The sequence below is a fragment of the Aythya fuligula genome, chromosome 3, assembly GCF_009819795.1.
Source record: "Aythya fuligula isolate bAytFul2 chromosome 3, bAytFul2.pri, whole genome shotgun sequence".
In the NCBI taxonomy this organism is placed as follows: Eukaryota; Metazoa; Chordata; class Aves; order Anseriformes; family Anatidae; genus Aythya; species Aythya fuligula.
Window position 1 is genome coordinate 71,013,030 of NC_045561.1, and position 27,875 is coordinate 71,040,904.

The 27,875-nt window shown below is 34.9% G+C and overlaps 1 protein-coding gene across 2 annotated transcripts in view; it reads left to right on the forward strand.

Annotated features, from left to right (window-relative positions):
- The window catches only part of FIG4 (FIG4 phosphoinositide 5-phosphatase), a 65,496-nt gene that overhangs the window by 4,389 nt on the left and 33,232 nt on the right, over window positions 1-27,875 (forward strand). The window contains exons 2-15 of one of the 2 annotated variants that reach the window (XM_032183675.1): window positions 1,740-1,838; window positions 2,844-2,967; window positions 5,695-5,851; window positions 7,138-7,188; window positions 9,407-9,555; window positions 10,958-11,086; window positions 11,991-12,091; window positions 12,542-12,704; window positions 13,303-13,400; window positions 16,267-16,400; window positions 18,305-18,421; window positions 19,838-19,883; window positions 21,486-21,634; window positions 23,529-23,695. In XM_032183675.1, the coding sequence (XP_032039566.1) occupies window positions 1,740-1,838; window positions 2,844-2,967; window positions 5,695-5,851; window positions 7,138-7,188; window positions 9,407-9,555; window positions 10,958-11,086; window positions 11,991-12,091; window positions 12,542-12,704; window positions 13,303-13,400; window positions 16,267-16,400; window positions 18,305-18,421; window positions 19,838-19,883; window positions 21,486-21,634; window positions 23,529-23,695 (1,684 nt within the window). Of the gene's footprint in view, window positions 1-1,739; window positions 1,839-2,843; window positions 2,968-3,286; window positions 3,546-5,694; window positions 5,852-7,137; window positions 7,189-9,406; window positions 9,556-10,957; window positions 11,087-11,990; window positions 12,092-12,541; window positions 12,705-13,302; window positions 13,401-16,266; window positions 16,401-18,304; window positions 18,422-19,837; window positions 19,884-21,485; window positions 21,635-23,528; window positions 23,696-27,875 lie in introns of those variants that run through there. The other variant, XM_032183677.1, reaches the window with a different exon arrangement.

Here is a 27,875-nt window from a genome sequence, read left to right on the forward strand (position 1 = left end):
AAAGCCTTTCAATTAGATTTCTTTGCTTAAAGCTCAGTCCCAGGTGGAGGTGACGAACGATTGTTCCTGTCTTGTGATTGCTTAGTGATAATTGTGCAATAAAATAAGCTTCAGTCGAGATCTCAAGGTACTGTCTGCATGGTGTACTGCCATGGTTGGTGAAGTACAGTAAGCACTGTAATGGCCATGTACAAGGTGGAGGGAGGTGATGATGATGTTCCCTCTTACTCTTCTTAAAGTTAAGTTGTGTGTTTTTTTCTTCAAGAGTTTACTATTTAAGTGTTGTTGTGCTTTCAAGGAAACTGAAAGGGGCTTTAAGTTCTTCTGTCACCTTGAACATTTTGACTTCAAAGATGTTTCTTAATAAATAATGGGTATGAATTATGAAATTGAGTGTTGTGTGAATGTTGTTATTGATCTCCTCTCCCACACCTTGAATCCATGTGACTGTTAAAGTTAAGAGCTGGCTGCATAGATTCACATGAATTTGCCATGCTTTCCTCCTAGGCTGAGCAGTATTAATGAGTTATCTTGCTGCGTGGTAGCACCATACTGATTAAATGAATTAGTGAAATGAGAGCTGCCTACAGCATGTCAGTCTTGCAATCTGCACTTATTGTCAATTCCTCTAAATGTAAAAAATTACTTCTAGTCCATTTCCCTTAAATGAGAAATGGACACACTATACATTTGCAGCCTTTCTTATTTTAAATGAGAAATGTAATCATTTTTAATATATATTTTTACAAAGAGGAATGAAAAGCTGCATAACTGGAGATGATTTGTCTGGAGAATTTCGTGTGATTTCAAAGTAAGCTTTTTCTTTAATTAAGGTGTAGTTTGGTCCTAATCATAAACTGCATCCTTATTCCTGCATACACCACCACACAGCTGTTAGCACATACGTGTTCCTATTCACAATCAGAGACAAAAATTTTATTGAAAGCTTCTTCATTTGAAAGTGTTGATTAGAAGAATGGTTATGAAATGTAGAACTTCCATTATTTGTGCCCCTTTTTTCTCTTTTTTTTTTTTCTTACTTTTGCTGTTTTCCTTTGTCTGTCTGACTGCTGTTGAATTATCTTTCCTTTTCACTTTTTTTTTTTTTTTTTTTTAGCATTTTCTCATCAGATTGTCTGTCAAAGCTCTTATATCTTTCACTTTGTAAGAGTGTTTGAGTTCCAGTGTCAGTGGAGAAGGACACCGACTCGTTCAAATTGGCCTGTTCCTGTGGGTCTTTGTTACACAATGCCACCAAGAGACACTGGTTAGGTTGCCATTGAGCTGCAAGTGTTTGCAGCCTGGTGGGAAAGGCCAAGTGGCTGAAGAATTCACAAACTCATATGTATAAACTGCTGAATTCTGTATAGCAAACAGGAAGACAGTTAACAGCTGTGGCAAGGGTAGTTGGACAGTGCCTGCTGTAAGATGCATTTTTTATTCTCTAAACAAGTTTTCACCTTTCTTCATTTTTTATTTCTTTCCCTTTCTTGTACAGTGGAGTGAATGAGGTTTTTTAAGTTGTGAAGTTTGATTATATGCAAACGTACTTGCCTAAAGTACTTATATCTAGAGCAGTTTATTAACAGTGCATATGGAATACAGCTTATTTTATGTTCATCGAAATGGATCAAATCTAGAAGCTATATAAACAGCATTGCTGATGTGTAATGTTATAATGGGCTTTGATTGCTTTATGTTGTGTCTTACGTGTTATGTTCTGACTTTTTTTTATCTAGAGGTTTTTTCTTGTTGGAAGTAATCCTGCAGAAACCAAGTACCGTGTTTTGAAAATAGACCGCACTGAACCAAAGGATTTGGTTATAATTGATGATAAGGTGAGTGCATCTCTTTTTAGATATTTTTTTTCCAGTTGCTCCAAAAATACCATGTGTTATCCACTGGCTGAATTTTAATAGTGCATTTTAATCTGTTTCAACAAAGGTGTGGTACAGAATAACAGAGTAATGGAACAGTTGAAGTTGGAAGGGACCTCTGGAGGTCATCTAGTCCAAGTCCTAGAGCTGTATCCACTAGATCAGGTTGCTCAAGGCTGTTCCCAGTCACTCTTTGAATATGGATGGAGACTCCGTAACATCTCTGGATAATCTGTTCCAGTGTTTGACCATCCTCACGTAAAAATAGCTTTTTCTTATGTTCAAAAGGAATTTCTCTGTATTTCAGTTTCTGTCTGTTGCCTCTTGTCCTTTCACTGGACACCACCGAGAAGAGTCTGTCTCAGTCATCCTTACTCTCTTCTTTAGGTATTTTGAGACACATTGATAAGATCTCTGAGCTTATTCTTCTGCAGGCAAATCAGTCCCAGCACTCTTGGCCTCATATGTGAGATACATACATTATTAGCATGATAATGACTATATTATGGGGAGTAGTCTTGAGATCTCCAAATAGTACATTCACTTTAATGAAAATTTCCCAAGGTCTTAAGTTGGCTGTGTATATGCTCCTAACAGTTTTCTTATGTTTGGTTATGCTGTTCTGAATGCAAAATACTTTTAATTACTATTTAGCCAGGTTTTCATTGTTTCTAATATATCATATCTGAAGCAAAATAAATATTTTCAAGAAGGTTATAATTTAAAGCCTTAATGTGTAAGAGTCAAAAGATGTTTGAATTCACATGTGACTGTGATTATTACTGTTGCAGTGGACATTGTTTTTTGTGCATAAAAACTTGTACCTCCTGGTAAGAGTGAAACAGGAGACTGAGGATGCAGGGCAAAAAATTGTTTTATTCTATATTAAGTAAATTCTACTGTTCTCTGACATGGAGTAACATCTAACTACCAAAGCAGTAACTTGAGGGACTTTTTATTTTAAAGCATGTGTATACGCAACAAGAGGTGAGGGAACTTCTTGGCCGCTTAGACTTGGGAAACAGAACGAAGATTGGGCAGAAGGGCTCTTCTGGGTTATCCCGAGCTGTCTCTGCTTTTGGAGTAGTAGGTAAGTATTTCATTTGGTTTTTATCCCCTTAAGGAGGTGAGGCTTACTGTGTCACACTGTACATCTTTGTCTCCCCATGATTTTTTTTTTAAACTGAAGATTTTCACATGGAAAACGGTCTCCTAAATTTCAGAGCTTATCAAATGCTTTTTAAAGTAAAACAAAAGTCAGAGTTGGTGTCCTTTATTAGCTTGTATTTCTTCATCACATACTATTCAGGAAGATTACTATTTTTTTTTTTTTGGTTAAATTTTGCACTGAAATCTTCAAATATTTCTTTTTCATGTTTGAACAGGTATGACTGTCAAGTATGTCAACTGAATTTTTAAATGCTGATCGGCTGTCCGTTATCTTAGAAGATATTAAATTCTTGAAGCTATTTTCTAACTAACTTCATATGAAAGTCACTACTTGCCTCCCTATTGTCAAATATTGAGTTTAATATTTGGATGGGTGATGTCTCCAAAGTAGATGTTAATGTGAGCTCTGACAGCCCCAAAGAATACTTTGTGCCTGATTGACATCAATATACACCTGAACATCTAAATCCAAAACGGCAAGGAAGGTAGAGACCGCAGGTACTTTAAAAGATGCTCCTACATTTTGTGTAACAACCAAATAAAAATAAAATAGTTTTCTAAAGGTGCAGATTCTGCAACCTTCCGTCTATATTTTTTTTTTCTGCTAAAGAAAACCCCCAAACCAAAAGACAATTTGGAAGCTGTCAATGGATCCACTTCTTTTCAGAAATTCCTCAGATGAAGTTTGTTTCCTATTAATGTAGGGGTATTAATAACAGCTGAAGATAAAGATTTTTCTTATAGTCTTACAGCATTGGCTTTCTTTGCACAAACTACCAGTGTTCCCTACATAAACATATGATAATCTAATCAGTTGGCAAGTAGTCATGTTCAATTAAAATTTTGCATCCAAATTGTATGTATATCTATATGTATGCTTCATAACAATTACATGAGACCTGAAGTTCTATGTATTGATTATTAGATATGGTGTACTATTTCTAGACATTTTTTAAGAAGCAATATACTCTTTTCGTAATCCTCAGGTATTTATCTTGCGCTGTTAAGGTACATGCTCCAGGCCTTTTATGTCTGGGTCCTATCTAATCTGAGGGAATTTAACAATTTATTTCTGCCTCCTGGTCAGGAGGACAGTGCTATTTTTTGTAGAATCTGAAATGACAGTTTTGCTCTGCTTTCTGGTTACTTTGTTAACCAGAGATGGTACATGTGGGTTCCCCAGAATGGGGGAGATTGTATAGTGTTTAAAAATAGAAAACACTACTAAATGGGGAGGACCAAGCAAAATGGAAGGGCTGTATTCCCAGTCAGACTTTAGGATAACAGTTGGTGAGATTCAAAGGACAAAGCATGTTTGTTTAAGAGATTTCACTACCTGGAGGATGCAGGAAGGACTTCAACTGCTATTTAGGAACTGAAAGTCAATAGCCCAGCTCTTTCAAACAGAAGGTTTTGCTTCATAGTGTCAGCAGGGTCTCCTTTCCTTGTGGAGGTGAGAACATTTTTCCATGGCGGATAATAAGGGAGAAGAAAAAAACTGCCATTCATTCGATCACCTTGCAGCCTCCAGCAGTGACAGGGAGGAAAATGAGTGTGCTTACTCATCCTTCTTTAAGTTATAATGCAAAACTAAAAGAAATTATAAATGCACTTTAAAATGATTATGATTTACTTTTTCCAAATTAATATATTTGTTGACAGTGCAGCAGTTACTGAGTTTCAGTCTTGTTCCTAGTAGCAACATCGCAAAGCAGCTATTTTCCAAGAGCTCATTCATACAATTTATTAGTTAATTAAACTTTGTGTTGCTGTGTTACTACTTACACTGTATTGAAAACAAATTTGGTTCAGGGGTGTTTATGTATTTCTCTTTTTAATTTGAATTTATACTTTTTTTTTTTTTTTTGCATTGTATGGTTTATTACACATTTTCCTGATGATACATAACAGAGACATGCAAAGAAACTCAGTAAAGAAGTATGGCTATACCCTGTAGTGGTAAGGAATGAGTAGAGAGTTCAGAAGCCTTTTTTAATACACAATAAAGCCAGACACTGCCTGTTCTGGACTTCAGCAGGGGCAAGCATATTTCCTGAGAGAATAAATGGCAAGAAAGGATTACCCTCGATTTTCTGAATGGCTAATTTTTGGGAGATTCTGGGAGACATTTCCCTACTGTTAAGGATAGAGAGCATAATGGTGATATTGTACACTTGTGCTGTTTTGTGCCCCTTCCCAGCAAAGAATACATAAAACTGAAAAGAAAATTTCTAGACTTTTGGTGTCTGAAGTAATCAGGCTATGCTTCACTCTGAGCACTGAGAGACATATAAAAAGTAAATGCAAGTATCGTAAGCAGACAGCAACTTATTTGGAATAGTCTGTGTCTTAACTACCTAATATTAAAAATATAAACAGTGAAGGGGGGAGGGAGAGGAGAAGAAAAAAACAGACAACAAACAAGCAAAAAACCCCAACTACATGTACGTTGTTTTATAACGCATTGAGGTGAACATTAGGAATCTATCAATAGCAGTATTTTTATTTACACATATAATCATATATATAAAAAAAGAATATTTTTATGAAGCCCTGAATGGTTCTGATACTGTTTTTCTAACTACGATCAAATCAATCCAAACATCCAACTAATGGTATTTTCATACTTTTTTTTTTTTTTAAACAGGTTTTGTCAGGTTTTTAGAAGGCTACTATATTGTGTTAATAACTAAAAGAAGAAAAATGGCAGATATCGGAGGTCACGCCATATATAAAATAGAAGATACAAACATGATATACATTCCAAATGACTCTGTAAGAGTCACTCATCCTGATGAAGCCAGGTAAGTTATGGTGGCAAATGGTGTGTGCCTTTTGAATGTTTTACAAGCAATGAGGAACTGGAACTAGAGATTTTGTTACGTCATTCAAGCCATTTTATCCTAGTTGATAAATCAGTCCAGGAGAATGGGACACAAGTTCTGTGGCCTCTACCCTGGAGGGTACCTCCCGCTGTTAGTCTCAGAGCAGTTTGTCAGCCTCTCCATGCCACATGTCAAAGCTGCATCTTAGCCATTGCACAGCACAAAACATCCAATATAAGCATTGTACTCTACAAAAGCAATGTAATGCTAATACTAGTTTATATTGTTTGGGGTTACTGTCCTTTTTTTTATCACTTGCATCATGTTAATCTCACCTGAAGAGATCTTTCAAGACATTCTGAGTAGGTGATTTAATGTAATCTTTCTGTGCTGTCAGAACCTTGTGGATGTTGGTGTTGTAAAGGGTGATAAACTCACCCATGGGTAAGTTTAGCTTCATTTTTCTTTCTGTGACTTCTTTCTGAATTAAAAAAATGGGGCATTTGGTCATCAGGGAACCTTGTATGAAATGTACAAATACATCCTGATGTTAAATTTATCAGGATGGTGTAACTTTACTTCTATGAAACACCAGGTGAATGGTATCAATAAACTACTTCTCAGTCTCTACCAATTGTGAATAGCCTAAAAGTTGTGATGGATTATGATAAACTGATGGCAGGTAATAAATGAAGCTGATGGCAACTATTAAAAAAAGTTTCCACGTTAAAATATGATTGACAGTATACCTCAGTCTCTCCTCTTAAAGTGCAGCAAACCATATTATCTAAGCTATTATTTCAATACCCATGGTGTTAGCCATTTTATCTTTCATAGGCAGTGTTAGAGTTTCTTCTGAGAATTTGTAAGTGTATAACAGGTTGATCTAGATATTTCTTTCTCTGTTCATTTGAGAATAACTGTGAAAATCTTTAATTTTTATATAGTACTGTTGGGAGTTTGCTTATGTAAATCCTAGAAATTTTGACCCACATTTGTGGAAAACAGAATTACAACTGTCTCTACAGCTGCCTAAAGCAAGGGGATCTACATGAGTAGACACTGTATAAAAAAAAATATTTATTTAATCCAATTGTTGACATTCTAGTGGAATTACCTGACTGTCGAAACAATTGCAGTAAGATAGCTAAAGAACTTATAACAAGAATCAATGTTTATATGTAGTTTACTTGCCGAGGTCCTGGTTGACTTTGGTCTGTATGGCTGGTAATAACTGTCTCTTTAACTTCCATTGTTTTTTTTAGGTATCTGAGAATCTTTCAAAATGTGGACCTTTCTAGCAATTTCTATTTTAGGTAAGTATTGATTACTAAGTCCTTTAAAGTAGTGTAATTACACTTCCTATAAGATTCTGCTTTTGGATTCTGATAATCAAGATCTTTAAGTTGTTATCTTAGGGAAGTTAGATGGATATGATCACACAGTTTGTCTGTTTCCTCTGACTTTTGAACCTGCTTCAACAAATTCATTGAGAATATAGCCTCTGTGAAGCTGAAAAACTTATAGAAATATTAATGACAGGTTAGATACTGAAATTTGTGTTTCACTGACAGAAAAACTGCAGTATGAACCCAGCACTAATCTGTTCTGTTTGCTATGCTGCCTTGTCAGTCTGCACATGAAGACCTTGTGGAGATCTATGAACTTGGAGGGGAAATTGTAGAGCTGAGGAAATTGTAAAATATAATGAGAGTTTTGGGATCACTGCTTTCTTGCAGTTGTAGATAGAAGGACATTGAACTGAAATTGATAAACAGTTCTGCTGCTCAGAAAATAATGGGATTTCTCTTTGCCCAGTTCTCAGATCGTTTACCTTTGTTTCATTCTGCAAGGTGTTCACAATAAGCGTCTCCTAGATGCAAACTGTAAACAGTTGCCAGTATTTTTGTGTGCTGTTACAGGCTCATTATGAAAACTGCAATTTTTTTCCTGCAGCTCTTCTTGATTGGTTTTCTCTAGTTAAGTTGAATGGGGAGAATGTAATACTACTTGCCTTATATAAATAATACAACTGTTTACCCTTGCCAGATAACACAGTCGTTCTTTCTTTAAAAAAGTGGCGTATTTCTGGGGATTTGCTTGTCCTGTCAGTTTTTCTTTCTTGATCTCATTTCACAGAAATGGAGCTTTGCCTTGATTCTGAAACAAAAGAACAGAAATAGTACCCTATGCAGAGTGTATCTTTCATAGGGCCTTCTTGGCATTACTGATTCACTTGCCTACTCTTTCATAAAGTGACAAGTCCCTATGTCTAGTCCCAGCTGCTATCACACGTGAGATTTTTGGTACAGCAGAAAAATGAGGGAAAGGTTGTGCTAAACCTAGCAGTGTTAGTTACGAGACTTTGTCCTAAAACAAAACGAAACAAAACCTCTTAAAAGTACCAAAGTACCTAACAGTCTAGAACATACTTCCTCTTGGAAAATAGAGGCTTTATGTCACAGCTGTATCAGTGAAGAAGAAACCTACCCAGGCTTCATGTCTGTTTCATGGCTTTGCACAGGAAGACTGTTTTCACAGTGCTGAAACTGCTTTTTTCTTATCTCTCAGCCCTAGTGTAATATAACCCCCATTTTTAATCTGCTTGGAGATGATGAACATATGCTATTGCGGTGGTTGTGCCTAGAGGGGAAAGGAAAGGTTTCTTGTAAAACTCTCTGATAAACACATTTACCAGTTTAATTTTAATTGTTCATGGAAATATAGTGGATACGTGGGTTAGATGTCGTTATCATCAACCATAAATCTATACGCCTAATTTGTTTTAGATTGTTAATGAATATTTAGAATTTACTGGAGGGCCAATAATCACCGATGCTGCCTTAGGCTAAAGTGGAAGTCTCTTTGTACTTCTGATTTAAGTGTTGCATAAATTTGGTTTCTCCATGGGGAAATGAATCCTAATGGCTTGTAAGCATAGTGCTGTCAGTATAAAAGGCATGAGATGCTGCATTTGTTACTGTTATGGAACTAAATTAAAAAAAAAATAAAAAAGACAACTTTTGCTTATTCAGCAGTCCCCACTCTTAGGATGTATTTATGCTGCAATCACAAATTTCAGGTCAGAAAGTTTTTGTGGGTCAAATTTCTTCCTGCTTTGAGTTCAGGTAGTAGGTAGAAAGTGATACTTAAATTTCTGAAAATGTAGGTTGTCTCTGTATGGGTATTTCTAGTGGAATAGCTAGCTTTGATCATCTGGATTGCTCCTTAGAACAAAGGGAAGTATGTTTTCAGATAGGTTTTGTTCAAAAGCTGTGTTCAATTTTCAGTTATAATAAGAATATAAATACAGTTTCATCTATTGTAGCATAAACAGTTTCTGTGTTTGTAAAGCTTCTTTTGGAAACCATCTGTACCATTTGCCAGTATAGAATCAAAATTTTTGTATGTTGTTTAAATGTCATTTTTTAATGTATAACATAATATGTTAAATAAAAGTATAGATAGAGAGTAAGGGCTTTCAGAGAAGTCTCATGCAATTACAATTATTAATAAATGTTAACTGTCTATCAGTTACAGCTATGATCTGTCTCACTCCCTTCAGTATAATCTTACTGTTCTGAGAATGCCACTTGAGATATTGAAAACCGAAACAAGTCAGACCCGACAAGAGAGTTTTGATATATTTGAAGATGAAGGACTTTCAGCACAGGGTGGAAGTGGTAAGCAAATGTAGCTTATAAAATAAATTTTGTTGGTCATGAGTACATTTAGAATACATTCCATTTAAGTTTTGAGAAACAGTTGTTTCTTCAATATTAATCAGTAGTCAATAAAGCAGTGAATTAATAAAAGATTACGTAAAGTGCCAATTAGACATTTGAATTTGAACAATGCAATTTGTAGACATGATCAATCATTGTTTTGGTAATTTACATTGCAGTTCAGGCAGACAATGGAGCATGCTGACATTTTTCAGCAATTGATTATTGAACTGATTTGTAGTATTCTCAATAGGATTGATTTACAAACAGAATAGGAAGCAATAACTGGTTAAATACTAACCCTTTTTTGTTTCATTTTGGGAAATACTTACTGCAGAAAAATTGTATGAAGTTAGTATCAACTTGCTGTATCAAGCACTGTCAGGAAGCCCAAGAATATTTGTTGATTTCGGTTGAAAACTACAGCCTTCACTTTGGAGCTGACATACACACATTAGACAAAAGATTGTAAAGATGACCAATCAGACTTGAAAATTGTTCTCTCTCCCTTATGCTTTGCCATTCTAACTCCGCCCTCCCACCCCATTCCAAAAAATCAACCCTACCCTAAATTCTTAATATTGGATTTCATTCTGTTGAAGCTGATGTTTCTAGGTTTTATTATCCTGTGACTTGCACTAATAATCTGAATGCACTGGTAATAAATTGTGTATTTTTAGGTATTGTGTCACCACTTTTTTTTACTTGTTTAAACCTGTAATATTCTAATTTCTGAAGTGAGTAAAGACTCAGGTTCCAGATATATTGGAAATTGAATTTTAATATGCAGCCCAACAATAGCTGTGTTTCTTAGCGTCAGCGCAAATTAAGAAAACCAGACTAAATTATGTAAGAAGGGGAGATAAAATGTTTTGTTTTTTTTTTTTTTAAAGGGCTAAATGCTATTCACAGTCTTCCAGAGCTGATCCAGAATTGAAAAGCTTATATAGTCCTCCTCTGAGAGTATTTTTGCCTGAACTGGAATTCACAACTTGATTTCTTTCTCTTATCAAATCCTCCGTTACCATGCAGAGATCTCTCTCTAGTATTGGAAGTATCAGAAACTTCTGCACAGTGTGTTGAAGACACTCAAATACTACAGTGACTGGCAACCATAGAAAAATTGTACATCTCAATAAATGCTGAACTTCAGCAATTGCTTCATGTTATCTGTGTTTGGCAAACTTCAAGGTAGATGTACATCTACCTTGTACTGGTAGATCAGAGTAGATGTTATGCTGGGTTGCAGCCGAGGGTAAATAAAAATAAAGGTCCAATGACCCCATGTTTAAAAAAGAGTCTAATGTAATTGAGTTTGTTTCTTAATCGTTAATGCTGTTTCATTGTAATGACTTCCTAGGTGTATTTGGAATTTGCAGTAAACCTTACGAAAAGTACGTGTGGAATGGGAAGCTGCTGGAGGCAGTAAAAAATACTGTTCATCGTGACTGGCTGCTGTACATCATTCATGGATTTTGTGGGCAATCAAGTATCCTTTTACCCTTGTAACTAATGGCAGTTTATTGATTTAAAAACTTTGAATGTGTGAAATGCATTGAACTATTTCTTTGTAAGGTCACCTTTTAATTTTATAATTATCGATTGCCTTTTATTTTCATTACTTCTCTAGGCTTTGTGGCTAAATATGGTTATGTTCTTTTTATATGGTTGTGATGCAAGTAGGCTGTATTCTCACAGAGGCACTAAGTAAGCATGGACTTCAGTAATAAAGAGCTTGAGAAGATTTTAAGGCTCAGCTGTATCTTTCAAAGATATTTGAGGAAGGGCAGAAAAGCTAAACAGAACTGAATTGCTGACATAGAAATGCCCTCTAACTAATCCCCTTTAAAATAGTTTTTTAGTAAGTGAGATTTGAAGAAAATCTTGACTTTACGCTGTTTCTTTTGGAAGATGATGATAGACCTCCATGACTTCTGCAGCAATTATTTTAAATGTCTCTATTTACATAATAGTACTAGGAGGAAAAAAAAAAACAAAAAAACGCATGCATGCATGTCTCATTCCAAAGAAATGCCATCTCAATATCTTAGTTGATAAGAATTTAGTATATTACGGGGATGTTGGATTTTAATCATCAACAGTATAATGCTAGTTAAAATAGACATACTTCTCTTCCGTATGTTGTGAGGAGGTATTGATGTATTGTGATGTAAATTCCCTTTTCAAAATGCTTCCAAAATGATTGTTGAAAAGGGCAATGTTTTCTCCCAACTGCAAAAGAAATTTGGAAGTGATATTCATCATTATAAGGAGATTTTAGTAGAACAGATGTTTTGTACCCCAACTTTTTTTTCCTAGAATTTATTTTTGCTCACATGAATTAAGCAAACAAAAATCATGTACAACATGTAAACCTTAACTTCTCTTTGAAGAACTGTTAATTTATGGTCGCCCCATATATGTCACTCTGATAGCCAGAAGATCAAGCAAATTTGCTGGAACACGTTTTCTGAAACGAGGAGCAAACTGTGAGGTAAAATAAGTGTGATCGCAGTGTTGTGTGGTAGTTCCCCCTTGTCCCCTAACAATGTAGAAAACATGAACCTGGATGACTAGTGAACTGATACGTTTAGAGGGTTGCTATGGCTTTGGTTGTAAATTATATTATTAGATAATGTTACTAAAACTATCACTACATTTTAAAGGCAGGTAATAAAGCTTTCTTAAAATAGTAATTTTTAATTGGAAGTTCTTTATAGCATTTATGTTATTTGCATCAATAATGTTATTTGTCAAATAGAAAAAAAAATAGATCAAATACATTTAGGGATAAATGGATATTCAGCCTTCATTTGTGTTGTCACTACAATGCTTTGGTGTCTTACAGCTTAATTGTGCTCCATCTGTAATGATCAGTTCTCTGTAATGCATGCAGCTCTGAAGTGTCATGTCTATTTCATGTGTGTATTTCTGTTCGTTGTAGGGGGATGTTGCTAATGAAGTGGAAACTGAACAAATCCTTTATGATGCATCGGTTATGTCATTTTCTGCGGGGAGTTATTCTTCCTATGTTCAGGTTCGAGGATCTGTCCCGCTGTACTGGTCTCAAGATATTTCAACTATGATGCCTAAACCACCCATAACACGTATGTACAAATTTTTCTTTGTAATAGGTTATGGCTAGCACTGTGTCCTAATGGAACACCTGAGAGAGTAAATGAAAACTGAACTTGTAAAGTGAATAAACTGTCTAAGCATTTGTTTTATGGGAGGCTATCATTTAAGGTAAACAGAGTTCTTTATAGTAAACATAGTGGCTTATAAACATTCAACCATATAAACATCTGCATTTGATGAAATTGAATAGAAAAAAATCCCCATCTTAGACTTCACAGTCAGATATGGAATACAAAAAAACTTACATTTAAAAATGTCAGCTTTCTTTGTGCTTATTGGTTTGTATACAGTTATGTATTTTATCTTAAAGGGTTGTAGATAAAATTTTGAACCTGTTAGAAAACATCTGGGTTAAATTTAATGGGGCCAGAATAATTGCTCTCTCTAAGTATCTCACAAAAGTTTTGGTTTAAAAGTCACTTCCATTTATGAAAAATGAGGATTTTTTAACAGCTTTTGCATGGAAAGAAAAGAATGTGATTAGTAATTATTTTGTGAAGAGTACGTGTGAGGGAAAATGATTTAAGTGACTCTTAATGTCATCCTGGATATATGTATCTGTTGCAGTTGACCAAGCAGATCCTTTTGCACATGTTGCTGCTCTTCACTTTGACCAAATGCTTCAAAGATTCGGCTCTCCCATTATTATTTTGAATCTCGTGAAGGTATAATATTTTGAATATGTTCTGTATGTTTTGCTATTTTAAATACAATATGCTGTTCTGTGGAGTCTCTGTGTACTTTTGTTTGTACTCTGAACTAATGTTAGCTTGTAAGTGGCATATTTTCTTCATAAATCTAATCCTACGCAAGAGTGTACATAATTTTATAACAGCTTCCACTGTAGCTCTTCAAAAAAAAAAAAAAGTATTTCCCATTTTTGTAAACTTCTTATAATTATGTTTCACTGATGCTTTCAGGTTCTTGCTACTACCCCTTAGATAGGAGTAAGTCCAAATAAATTTATGACTAGTAAATTTGATTTACTATTAACTTTCTATGATAGTAAGGTTCCATGCAAAATGAAGTTTGTAGGTTTCTCGACACAAATGACTGAGTTTTTTTGAAATATCATAATAAATGGTATTTCACTTTGTTTGGTCTGGTAGAGTCATGGGTGTATGGGCAGGAGACAAAGCTGAAGCATCTCATGCTGGTTAATGGGCAGTGCCAGGGGCAGCAGGGGTGGGCTTACAGGGAAGCTCCTTGATTGCTGCAGTAATTCTGTTAACGGCTGTGTGGAAGGCTGTGGTAGCCAAAGCCTGGAATCTGGGTGGCACTGTAATTCTGAGTATTATATTTTGTGTTTGTGGTTGTTTTTTTTTGTTTTCCTGTTCTGATTCAGCCATTTTCTCTCATGGTATCTCAGCTGGGCAGGTTTGAGCTTGCTGTTGGAAGGTGGGAGGTATACCAGGCAGCATAAATAAGAGGGGAGGAGTGGACTCCAGACCCTGGGAGTTTACCCAGTCTCAAACAGAATTTCTAATAAAATAAGTGAAAATAAATCTCAAACATCTGAGTATGATGTCGGAAGAGAATAACAGTGTAACCTGTTTTTTAAATTAGTTTTATATGCTACAAGGCAGAAACCATACATTCTTTTTACATTTTGGCAGCTTCAGTAGAGCAGTTGCAAACTGTGTAGTTTGATTTTTTTTCACAGAATTTCTGTCATTTTATTTGGTATTTTCTTCTGATAGCTGGACAGTAAAGGTTATTTTATATATCTTACTGCAGTTTTTTCTCTTTAATGAACTGCTTCCACATTCTGTTTTAAATTGATTTGTTTTGCTTGAATATCTTACTACTTTTTAGGCTTTAAAAAAAACAAACTATTTATCATTTCATTTATCATGTAGAACTGTTTTCAGTAGAAAAAAGGACCTTTTATCTGCTTGTAGGATCCATTCCTAGTATGAAAAAAGGTAGGGAAAATACAAAAGGAAGACTTTTAAAACCCAGAATTGTAATAAATGGCAACTAGATGACCTATTTTTTATTTCTAGAAGCTTTCCTACATAGCAATACTTTTAAGACTGTCCAAGAGTCTGTGGAATCAACTTAGTATAGCATTTGTTGACAAGAAAATTTTCTCTCTTGCAGTCATAGATTTCAAGGGCCATTGTTACAGTGTGAGTCTAGACTCACATAACCTTGACATGAGAATGATAATATGTCTTTATTCACAGGCCTTTTGATACTACAGCTGAAAATGCATCTCTTTCTTTCCCTCAAAAAAAAACAAACAAATCACCTTTGTTTGCATGTTGCTCTTGCTTTTACACAAATGCTAATGATTTTTGTCTCCAGTACTTTTATTATTTGATTTCTTAAAAGCTGATCAAATGTAAATCTACTTCACACTTTACCTATCTAGCCTAGAAGTTTGTTCATCAGTAACAAATGTATTAGACTTTCTTTAGGTTTGTTTATTTATGGCTACTATTATGTATTTAAATCAGTCTTTATAACATATGTTCAATATAGGTTTTAGTTTAGACTAAACTGAGAGAAAAGCTATTTTATAAGAGTGCCAAAAACATACGGTATGTTCAGAGAATGGCGGTGTAATTCTAACTTTTGTCAAATACTTAGATTACTTTCTCTTCTCTTTGTAGTGCAATTAGACTAGTTATGCAGATGTGCCAGCTGTGGTGTGGTGTACAGCTTCCAATTTTAATTTCTGTTAATGACTAAAACATTCAAGTACACCACTGAATTGAAGTAAAACTACTCATGCTTAGCTTTTTTTTCTGTGGCATTCAAAAAAGTGACAAAGTTTTCTCTAAGATGGTTGAGATAGTGCTGTGCATCAATGGAGAATGTACTAATGCATAAGAGGGGTGTGAGTCTGTTTTTAAAATAAGCATGCACTGCTACTATATGACTGTTTAATTAATGCTGCTCGTTAACTGTCTGTTTATTGGCTTAACAGACAAAATGTTTGCTAGATTTTTTATTTGTTTTTCCTTGTCTAAGCTATTCTTGAAGAAGAACTCGTGATACTTACTGTTTAATTTAGAAGGCATTGTTTAGGTTTTTGTTTCTCCCATAGACCTTTTATTTCTCCCAAAAAATATACCTAGGAAATAAATGGGATAACTATTTGAACACAGGTATCAAATATGCCTGACACTGCACACCTACTGCTAGTTCTGATTTTAGTACAGTTATACCCTATTTGTTGCTGATACATAGTATCACTGTGATTTTTCACAGATTTTATCAGTTATTTCACTTAAGAAAATATTACTAATATAAGTTGATATTACTCTGATATTGTTCTTCAAATTCAAATGCTCATTTCCTGATTTTTTGTATGTATTGTGTGAACATAATTTACTATTTTTGTTTATGTCTTGTTTCTACCTCATTCATACCAAGCAGGTAACACTTAAGTCTAGGTTAAAGAGTCTGTGTTAGAGTGTATCAGTCTATAATATATACACAGACCTACATATGTAAGTGTGCAGATTACATATGTTTGTTAATGAGAGTACTAACGTTAACGTCCTTTTCTTTTCACCAAAGGAACGTGAAAAAAGAAAGCATGAAAGGATTCTTAGCGAAGAACTTGTTGCTGCTGTAACATATCTCAACCAGTTTTTACCCCCAGAGCATGCAATTATATATATTCCTTGGGATATGGCCAAATACACAAAAAGGTAGAAAAGGTCATTCATTGTATTAGTGCTCTTAGCCACAATTCAAGTAACTATATGATTTCAGTTAAATTTAGCTTAGGAATGATGGGAGAGTCTTATTAAGATCTATGGACAGAATAAAACCTGACCTTTCTGGAGGAATTTTAATGTTCAAATACATAGCATCATACCAAATTGGAGCAAGCCCTGAAAACTTTGAAGTTCTCTGCAAAGGAAAGTTCTAGAGAAAAGCCAACAGCATTCTCTTTTTATTTTGAATGAGTCAAAACACTGCATTTTGTCAGGTATTTCATACCAGTCTGGAATTTATTGAGTTAGAACATTCTTTTTTAAAGAAAAAAAAAAAGGAGGAGGGGTGAATCATATCAATGTCTCTTCCATTTCTGCTTACAAAAGGAAATGAGGATAATAAGGATATTGTATTAATTTCAATGTTATAAAGCATTTAGATTATTAGATTATTTATCATTGGCAAATATATTCAGTAACTTTTATGATTTTTGACAATAGATTGTTGTACTAGTGTCATGTGAAAAGGATTAATGTTTTCATAAATGGTGAAACGTTTACAAGTAGGAAACGTTTTAAATCTATAAACGCAAATTGCTTTTCTTCAGTAACACACAATTCAGTTTTGAAGTTGTGTGGCCTGCCTATATCTACTGTTTCTTATGATACCAAAAATTCCAGACGAATAACAAGAATGGTTGTATCTGCTTTTGGGTCTCTGTTACTGTATCAATCTGAGCAAAATAATGAAAAAACTAGCTTAATTCAAAGGATAGGGATGTAATTAAATATTTTTAATGGAAAAAAAATGCTTTGAAAAGCAATCCTTATTATTTGAGATTACAAGCTGGGAGTTATGGTAGGTCACATAGATGTGAATGACTATTAATTTAAAGTTTGACTTGGTTTCACGCTCGGTTTTTATTCTAAAATGTCATTGTGCCCAGTTAGGTTAGGTCTTTTTCTGTTATGGTGAAATAACAAATCTCAAAAGAAGAGTAGATTTTCTTTCACAAGATATGCTAGATGTAAGTTCTTGGGCTCTGTATGGAGCAATGCTTCATATGGGGAATGATACCAAGTGATCAAAAGATGCCCCTTCCAGCTGTAAGAGAAGTGTATATTTATAACCACACTAGTACAGATACTAAAAAATATCTGAGGGCATTGAACAAGATCAATTTTTTATCCAACCAAGAGATACTAAAGAATGAATGATAATGTGTCTTTGCTTAAAGAACTGACCATTTCAGGAATGCTGAGACTGTTTCAACATGTACTTTTGAAGTAAGCTTTCTGGGAAGTAATATTGGTGGACACATTTCAAAATAATATTTCCATCTTAAGATAAGCAGACGTGAAAAAACAAGTAATTTTTAACTTCTGTTTACACGTACTTGTTTTCAAAGTTCTTACTAAAATGTACTCCACTTGAGTAATAAAGTCTCAACTAATGGATGGATGCCCTGATCTGAACAAACTGGTATAGGAAAATGTGAAGAACACACTGAAACAAATGTTAACACAGCAGCTTGCAAATAAAACCAGGGCATGCAATTTAACATGATCATGTATCCTTTTCTGTCACATTCTTATTTTGTGGTAATCACAAAAACTTCAGCAGGGAAAAGTGTGCCATATTAAAGGCAAAGAGTTTTAGATTTTTGATTCCAATTCAATTTTATGTAACATGGTTATTAATAACTAAACAAAATTGCTCAATGTTTGTTTTCTAGGTCTGCAAACTGTAAGGAAAAGTGTAGACATAATTACTGTTAGATAAATAAATCTGACGGGAGTCTTCAATTAAATCATTTTTGTTAATAAAAGACTTCCAAGCAGTGAAAATTATTGAATATTAATGTATCTTTACTGTGTTTTTTTTCTCTTCTCAGCAAACTTTGTAATGTGCTTGATAGATTGAATGTGATTGCAGAAAGTGTAGTAAAGAAAACAGGATTTTTTGTGAATCGACCTGATTCCTACTGCAGTATTTTGCGGCCAGATGAAAAGTATGTATTCTTATACAGCTGTAGAATGAATAATATCTACTGTTTGGAGAGTTGTCTGGAATTTCTACTGTCTGTTTTAAGGCTTCAGTTAACATGAAAATATATATTTCATTATTAAGTTTTAACCAAAAAGGATTTTAGTCAAAGGCATATGCTAAGAAATGTAATACACTGAAAATTTTATAGTCAGTATAATTATGCTGTTGTTTTTCCACTTATAATGAATTCTTATATCAATTTATTTCTATCATTATTTCTAACTTGTATTCTGTGCCACGTGTGTTTATATAAAGCTTTTTTTTTCCTCAACCAACGGAATGCTAAATTTGAGGGTAAACTTTAACAATGAGAACAACATTTGGAATTTAGTAAGGGGCTTCTTTTAAATAAATGAATGAACAAAGTACCTATCAATGAAATGTTACTTAGCCCTGTGTTTTCCAACTGATTTTTATTATATTAATACAAAACTAAAAACTTTTTTTTTTTTTAATATAGAAAACGTATTTGTGTAGAGTGCTATGGAAATATAATGATTTAATCAGCTGAATCCTCTAGGTCTTTGAAAATTCAGAAATAAAGTAACTTCCAAGTTAATTTCATCACTACCCTAATGGGCATTTTTATTTTACATTAAGAGTATCTTTGCATTTTTAGCCTAACCTGTTCAGAAACAATGAAGTAAAACTCAGAGACTCTTAGAGCTTTTTTGCTATGCAGTACAGTAAAAGTGGCAACTATAAACTGGTATGAATGAGATCAATGCATCCTTGTAATGCTGTGGTTTGTAGGGAGAGTCAGATGAGACTCAAAAGTAGTGCATAAGCTAGTTAACCCTCCTAGCTTGAAAACAGTCTGTTGTTCAGGGTTTACTTGCATTAAGTATAACTGTTCTTCTACCTCAAAATGTCATTAATTTCAGATTCATGTTCCCTGCCTCTGAGGTACAGCTAGTGCCTGTACAGAGTAGCAAGAACTGGACAATGAATAGTATGTATGTCTAGAATCAATATGAAGGCAAAATTTAAATCAACCAGCTTGTGCTACAGAGAACGTTTTGCCTCTACCTTTCAGTCACTGGAACTGTGCCTACTTCTTTCTGTTTTTACACTTGGGACCCATTGAGCAAGGCTTGTTCAGACTCTTTCTTGAAGGGAGCAAAAGAAATATTTCATATGGCTTAGCAACATTTCTACTTCAAGGCTAGATTTTTTTTATTTTTTTTTGGTGTAAATACAACACCTTACTAATGCACAGAGCTTTCCCTGCTTTCTTCTGTTCAGTGATTCCAGTTTTGCTTTGCAGCAGGTTTTTAGTTGACACCCTTTTTCACTGAGCTGATCTATACATGGTATGATCTGATATATTTTTAAAAGGATCTGTAAGTCATTCCATTCTATTTTGTTTCTCTTTCAGGTGGAATGAACTTGGAGGTTGTGTTGTTTCCACTGGTCGCCTGCAGGTACTAAGATAATATACTTCATTAACTCAAAGTTGTAGTGATGTAAATCAGCACTCAAAAAGCACCAGCAAGCCACATCATGTAAATACTTGATTAGTGATTCACAGGTTGCTCTTTTAAAGTAATATTTGTAGTAGAGTCAACAGCATTATTGGAGTCCATCTGAGAAACCTAACTGGGAAATAGGGCTTTAAGTTCTTGGGTAGTACCACAAAATTGCTGGAATTATATTTTTGCTGAATATAGTCTGAGAAATGTTCAGATTTTAGAATAGTTGTCATTACTACATAGTCTGTAGTACTACCCAGGTAGCAAAAGTTAAAATATCAGCTTTTTAACAATCTGTATAATATAATATTAGATAGGAGGGGTGAGAAATACACATACTTAAGTCTGTTGACATTCACACACGTGAAAATGAGTATTAAATGCATTTTTGCTACTGCTAGAATGTTCTGTACATTGTTACAATTACTGCCACTAAACGAAAATACAACTAGAAAAACTGCTTTGAGGTCAAAAAAGTGCAGGGTGATAAATTATTTAGTAACGGATTAATATTTGAATGTTATGGTTATTTACTCTGAACACAGGATGTGTTCTGGAGAAACATCAATGCCTTTTGACTTGTCATTCATTACTTTGTAGTTCACCTAAACTGGAAAGCATGTGACCATTTCTTTACTAACTGAGCACACTAGGATATAGTCCTTAAGGGCAGATAAACAGCAAAGCAGGTAGAATTTGGTCTGTTCTAAAATAAAGAAGCATGTCAATATCATGTTTTTTTTTTTTAATGCTAGTCTTACAGTTTTACCTGTATTAGGGGTACGATATTTTTTTCTTTCTCTAAACTTAATCATTTGAGGTTGTCACCACAGGAGTACTGCATAAGCATTTAAATCATGATTTGTCTCGTCTTGGGATACACAGCTCGTGTCACACTCAAAATGTGTTTCTTTATTAAGACAATAAACATTTAGATGACTATCACAGATGTAACCATATAGATATATATATTTGAGTAGAAGAATCCCCCATTCTACTATATTAAACATTTTCTAGCAGCTGTTCGTATTCTATAATAACTTCTTTTGTGTGCATTACGGAATTGAAGAGTGGAGGTGCAAGGAGCATAAAAGTGTGTATGACTGTGACCAAAACATTCATACATGTTGCTTAAGATACGGGAAGCTTAAAATACAAGCACCATCACAGTAGAACCACAGCAAGCAGGCATGCTTTTGTGCAATAGTTAAAGCATATTTGAAAATTAGACCTTCACTGACGCAACACAGTCTTCGTAAGGTAAATTTTTAGGACTGTTTATGAGTTGAAAAATTCAGTTTGTGTGGTGAGAGAAGCAAGAATATTTTGGAAGTTGGCGTTATAACAGTAATTTAGATTGCTAGAGATTAATTTAAAAAAAAAAAGTCTTTGAACAAGGCTTTAGTTCAAGGCTTGAACTGACATAAAATTTAGTATGTCAGATGTCATAAGTCTTAGGATAGCAGGAAAAATAGTAATCATGAGTGCAGTAGCTTTTTAATTAAAATAAATAAATAAATAAATAAAATTGTCTTATCTGGATTGCTTTACCAGACTGGAGTTCTCCGAACCAATTGTGTGGACTGCTTAGACCGTACTAACACAGCGCAATTTATGGTGGGAAAATGTGCTTTGGCATACCAGCTCTACTCACTGGGACTGATTGATAAACCTAATTTACAATTTGATACAGATGCTGTTAGGTAAGAAATACTAGTTCAGTGTGTCAATTTTATTTTATTCTTTTGTGAAGGGACTTCGGAAAAGTATTGTCTGTGTACAAGAAAAGTGCATTTCTTTTTCTATTGCAATGATTTCATATTTATTCATCTAAGTCAAAAGTCATTCATGTTTGAAATCTTCTTGAGAAAATCCAGGTAGGTTGAAAGTTTGCTACTCTGAAAAAGTGTGTTAATCATATTTCTTAAAACTTAACTGCTTGGCTTCATTCTCTTTATGTACCTAAACTTAGAGTAAAGAGTTTCCCTCGTAAATAACCATAACAACAACAACAAAGTCTCTAGTAGTCATTCATTTGCTTCATGCAAAATCTAAACCAAAAATGAAAACTGAAATTGATACATGCTTTTCTACAGAATGCCAAACTGATACTTGGATAGAAGTATCTTTGTATCTGATTTGTATCTTACCTTGCTATTTCCTACTTTTCATTTGAAAAATGTTGTGCTTCCTGATTTACTGAAGAAAGGAGTTTTCAGCAAAGTTGCTCTCTCCAGTCAAATATCAATGGCACTTATTCAAGCATCCTCAAACAAACAAGAAAAGTCAGCATTTAAATTAAATGCTCTGGAGGTGGGAGGAAACTAAGCTACTTAACTTGTGAATGCACTTTGAAAATTAATCTAAAGAATCTGTGAGGCGATGCATCTTTATTCCTTACAGCTGTAGTAATGGCCATGAAACTTACAGCTTCATTGCTGTCTTTGTCTACTGGTTTTTTAGTTTTAGAACATGGACGTGTAACTCATATTTCTAGAAACGAAAAAGCACTGGGTCACATGTTTCTCTCAATCCTCCTCCCCTTTACTTGAGATGTACCTTCAGCTCCTGTCCTTTCTCCTCTGTTAGCTTCTGGTGCTTGCCTGGTACCAGGAGCAGGTAAGTTGTACAAGAAACAATCTCACTTGCAGCATGCTGGCTCACTGGGCAAGCAGTGGCTTTTGGCCTCTGCCTGATGGCCAGCTGGCTTTCTCAGTGTGCTAGCAAAACACCATGTACCAGCTGCTGGGTGCTGCATCTTTACCTCTGAGAACAAGCAACTGCTGCAGCTGCTGTGCAGCCCCTGGGGACTTGGTAATTGGGGCTGTTGGTTTCTAACTAGTGGGGATCAAGAGGAGATGGACATGTCTCCAAAATCACAGAAACAAACTGGAGATTCTCATGGGTGGCATCATGAGCAGTGAACAACTATATGGAGGCAAATGTGTTTGGTTTGATTAAGCACATCTTTTCGTACTTGACCTTGGGCAGAAGATTTGCTGGACAAGTGTTTTATTTTTACAGAAAGTGATTTTTTGCTTAGGTGCTATACTGATGTGAAATAAAATAAATGTCCACAGGGTTGGGGGTGATAAGTATGTTAGTTTTCTTCTTTTGACTACACTTTCAGTGTATTCTAGCCAGATGTCCTCTTTGTCATTGTCTCGCTAAGGCAGGGCCATAGTCTCTATTTCTGAGAAGTGTTTATTCAGTCTGTTGTCTTTTAGACTGGGTACCATTTATTCTGTAGTGTGAATGTATTCTGATATACTATAAATCCAGTGAAAATCTTAATCTCATTCTTTTTAGTAGTTATTATGTCTGAATGAAGAATACAGACACAGCTGGAAGTTTCAGAGTTAACAGGTTAATAGCATGTTTTAATGAAATACTTGTTTTTGTAAATTGAAAGAAGTACCGAGGAGAAGAAAAGGTATTGCTTGTTACATAGAAAAGCAATTGGATGTGTGAAGATCTCTAAAGTTCTTGTGTTCTTTTACTTCCAAGTGTTATTTTGAATCTTAAACTTTATTCCTTTTTTCTTCTAAAAGCTCTTTTCACCAGTTTAATAGATGCCATATTTTGCTTTTCCTTCAGATTATTTGAAGAATTGTACGAAGATCATGGAGACACACTTTCCCTGCAATATGGAGGTTCTCAGCTTGTCCACAGAGTAAAAACCTATAGAAAGATAGCTCCATGGACTCAGCATTCCAAAGACATTATGCAAACACTCTCAAGATATTATAGTAATGCTTTCTCAGGTAAATCTAATTAAGTCCTTTCTTTTAAGCCATTATTTAGAAAACATCATGTAATGCTTCAGTAATCAGTACTATGACCTTATGGCAGAGATCCTCTGTACTATGATTTCCATATAATTTGGTAAAAACTGGTGGATATCAAATGGATATTATGATTTGATGGAATCTTTATAGCATATCTTATTCGAAAGTGTGCTGTATCATGTAACCTTATTTGGTTAAGTTAATGAACTGATATAAGAACTGTTTAGTGAATGTACACAGGTAGCACTGAAGCTGCCAGTGCAGTGACATTTGCAGCTCAACAGAGGAGCAGGTAGCTATTACAGAGCTGTTAAAGTGATGGAGAGAATGGTTTCAAAAAATAATAGGACGCTGGCTAATATAAATTCTATGCAGAAGTAGAAGGCTGCAAGTGGAATAGTTCTCAGAATGGAATTTGGTATTTTGTATAGCATGTGATACTCCTGGGGACTATCACGGGGGATATAGCTTGTGGGATTCCTGGGGAAAGCAAGCTCTGATGCACATAATTGTTACGCATGAATAGAAACTACTAATTATTAAATCTGTGGTAGAAAGAGCAAATAAAATTGAATTAAAAAAACAAGCCCCACCAAGTAGATAAACTATTATTTAAGATAAATCACTTGTAAAACATTAGCTTACTCCTTTACTGGCATGTGTCACTTATTCATACAGTTCTACTTGGCTATGGAAGAGGGAAATTAAAAAAAAAAAACACCTTTGAAAAACACTGAGTCATATCTTATGCAAAAAGTTTTTTAAAATGCCTAGTGTTTTTAGAAGTTATGAGAAAGATCTAAAAGAACAATCAAGGACAGTCTAGGACTGTGTGTCAAGACAGCAAACACTGAGTGCTGCTGTGTTCTTAATATTGTGTCAGTCCTATTACTCTTGGTCACGAAAGCTTCACTGCTAAGGAACAGTGTTGTAATTTTTTCTAGTTGATTTTTAGTAACTATGTTAACTTTAAAACAGTGAGATGGACTCTAGCTGAAAATACTCGGGTACTCTCTGGTTCCTTTGGCTGAAGTTACTGCTTTTGTTAGTGACAATTTTGTGTATGTGACAAAATGAGAGCACACAGCATTTCAAGTATTGTTTCTAAATGTAATTCGTGTAATCTGCGTATCATATTTGCTCAGACTAGTGAGAAATGGAGAGCTTGTTCATTTCAGTGTTAGAGTTGCTTATTATTTGCCATGCTAAAGGTATGGTTTCATCAATTCTTATAAACAAAGGGAAGCATGTCTGCAGTATCACCTGTTCTGGTATGTACAAGATGGAGAAGAAGAAGAGAAGGCTCAAGGGGATCTTACCTATGTGCATAAATACCTGAAGGGAGGGTGTAAAGAGAAGGCTCAAGGGGATCTTACCTATGTGCATAAATACCTGAAGGGAGGGTGTAAAGAGACAAGAGACAGGTTCTTTTCAGTGGTGCCCAGTGACAGGACAAGAGGCAGTAGGCACAAACTGGAACAGAGGAGGTTTCATCTAAACATCAGGCAGCACTTCTTCACTGTGCAGGTGATGGAGCACAGGCACGGGTTGCCCAAGGAGGTTGTGGAGTCTCCCCCTTGGAAATCTTCAAAAGCTTCCTGAGCGTGGCCCTGGACAAGCAGCTCTGGGTGTCCCTGACTGAGCAGGGGGTTGGAGCAGGTGGCCTCCAGAGGTCCCTTAACAACCCTGAATATTCTGTGTGATTCTGTGAACTCTGAAGCTGTTCATACTTATGGCAGACACTGAACTATTTAGATGGAAGCTTTTGGAAACAAGCTTTAGCAGAGGTCCAGATCATCATTTGAGGACTTGGTCTACTTGCAAATATAGTCAAAACTGCTGTTTTCATAATCAAAGAATTTGTTCTGAAAAAGGTGTTACAAAAAAGGAGAATTAATTTTTTCATTCTGCATTCTATCTTGGCACAACAGTAAACTTGCGGCTGAGTACACAAACAGATGTTAGTCTTTACTGAAGTCAATAGCACGACGGAGACTTTCATAAAGTTTCTGCACACTTTCACCAATTTCCATATGTTTTTGGTATTTGATCTCATTTGAGCCAAATATGCTTTATGCATTTCTTGCGTTTGAAGATGGTGTTGTTGAAATGCAACATTCTGTTTTAATTACTGCATGTTTAATATGAAATTTTAAAAGATTAATTTCAGAGATATGTGAAGGTTCACTGTCCAGCACTGCCTGTTGCTCTTCATGTGGTATCTCCAATCTGTTACTGAGACAAACGAAGAGAGATCACTTCTCTATGCTTCTGATGTGAGAAACTTCTTTTTAATGCTTATTATTTACCAGTAGTAAACAGGCACAGAAAGTTTTAGAAATCACAGAAAGTGACTTGATTGAAGTCATACAAGGTATCAGATTCAGAACAAGATTACAAATGGCCTGCTAACAGTGCCTCCTAAATATGCCACTTAGCCTCTCTTGCTTTGCTTATTGTAAAAAAATGTGATTATAAAATTAATTTTCACTTTCTAAGAAGATGGTTTCCTCTGTTGACCTCAAAGCTCGTAGGATAATTACCAGTAATTAAGTTGTACAGATGAGAAAAAGTAAGACATGTAATGGTAAGGTGTTTTGCCCAGAGATACTGATGCGGTAGATCAGACAGACTTCTAAGAAAGATAAGACTTAGACTTCTAAGAAAGATACCTTTGAGTGCAGCTTGACCCTAGTTCTTGTGCAGCTTAGCTTTCCTGTAGATTTTTTGTATCTATAAATTTGTAATATGTCGCCTATATAATAGAAGAGTGCAGAATTAAAATACATTCTAACGATCAGTTTAGTAGCTGAAGCATAGAAGAAAACCAAGTTTTTCTTCTACGAATATTGGACAATGAATTTTAAGGTAACTAGAAAAAATCTTACAGGTTTAGGCAAAAATTCTGGCCTTTTTTCCCATGCACGTTCTTAGCATGCATGTTTTTAAATTTAACATTTGAAAAAAAGTAGAGGGTATAGTGTAGTTTGGGAATTCGTCTGTTGAAAGTACCCTGGCTATAAACAGGTAAGTTGTACCAGGATAAGAAAGTCATCTAGCTAAGGATTGCATATTCCTTCAAAACCATCTCTGGCAGGCGTTCTGATTATCTGAATTCTAACATTTTTCTTTTGTTTGCAATTGAAAAATTAGGGAATAGTATTCCAAATAATACTCTTTTAGCTTTTATGCCTTTAGAAAGTAAGGTGACATTACAGACTTCAGTGCTGGAGTTGCAACATGCATAATAAGCTTCTGGAATCTGGAATAATCTGTTTATCCACAGACAGGACTGGACATAGTAAACCACCTTTTAGTGTTGTATGAAAATAAACTTAATTACTATACCCTTTTAGTCATGGGATGTTACAGTCCCAATTGTGTTGAATCTCTCATGATTTAGTAATTTGTCATGTAGTGCTGTTGCAAACTCAGATTGAGAGCAGTAGATTATTTTTGGCTAATTGAATTAAACATCCCCCTTCAGTTCCTGTTTTCTCAAATGGTCTTAAAATGTGCTAGTCTACACGTACATTGCAGTATCTTTTGAAAAATCGGTGCAGTCTTTCTACTTGCTTGTACATAATTATAACATTCAGTGCTAACAACGAAGTAAGAAAACCTGTTTGCTCTTTTGTCTGCGCTCCGCTGTGCATTGACACATTCTTATTTATTTTTGAAAAGAGATTTTCCACCTAGATAAGAAAATTGATCTGAAAAGCTCAATATCCTGTATTCTCTGCCTAGTGTGTCAAAGACAAAAGCTTTCATTATTTTTGTTCAAAATATATCATAAAATTGTTCAACCCTTGAAGTAAGACTGTAAAGAGGGGAAGGATTGTCTCCTTTTGAGTTAACTATCTGCTTCCCAAGTCTCACACATATATGTTACCTACATTCAAGTTAGGCATTGAAAAGTAAATCAGAAAGACATTTTCTGACAAATGTCTCATATTTCTACTTTGCAGTTACAACACTACAGCTGAAACACAAAATGTAGAAGAGAGTTTGTGTCCTTTTGCAGAGTAAAATTTAACAGCAGAGTCATTTTTTTTTGCTACAGAAGAAAAGTGGAAAAGCTTTAATGAACTGCTGCCATAGACCTTTTTATACAGGTGGTTAATTCAGTTGGTGTGGGTTTAGATTCAAGCTGTTT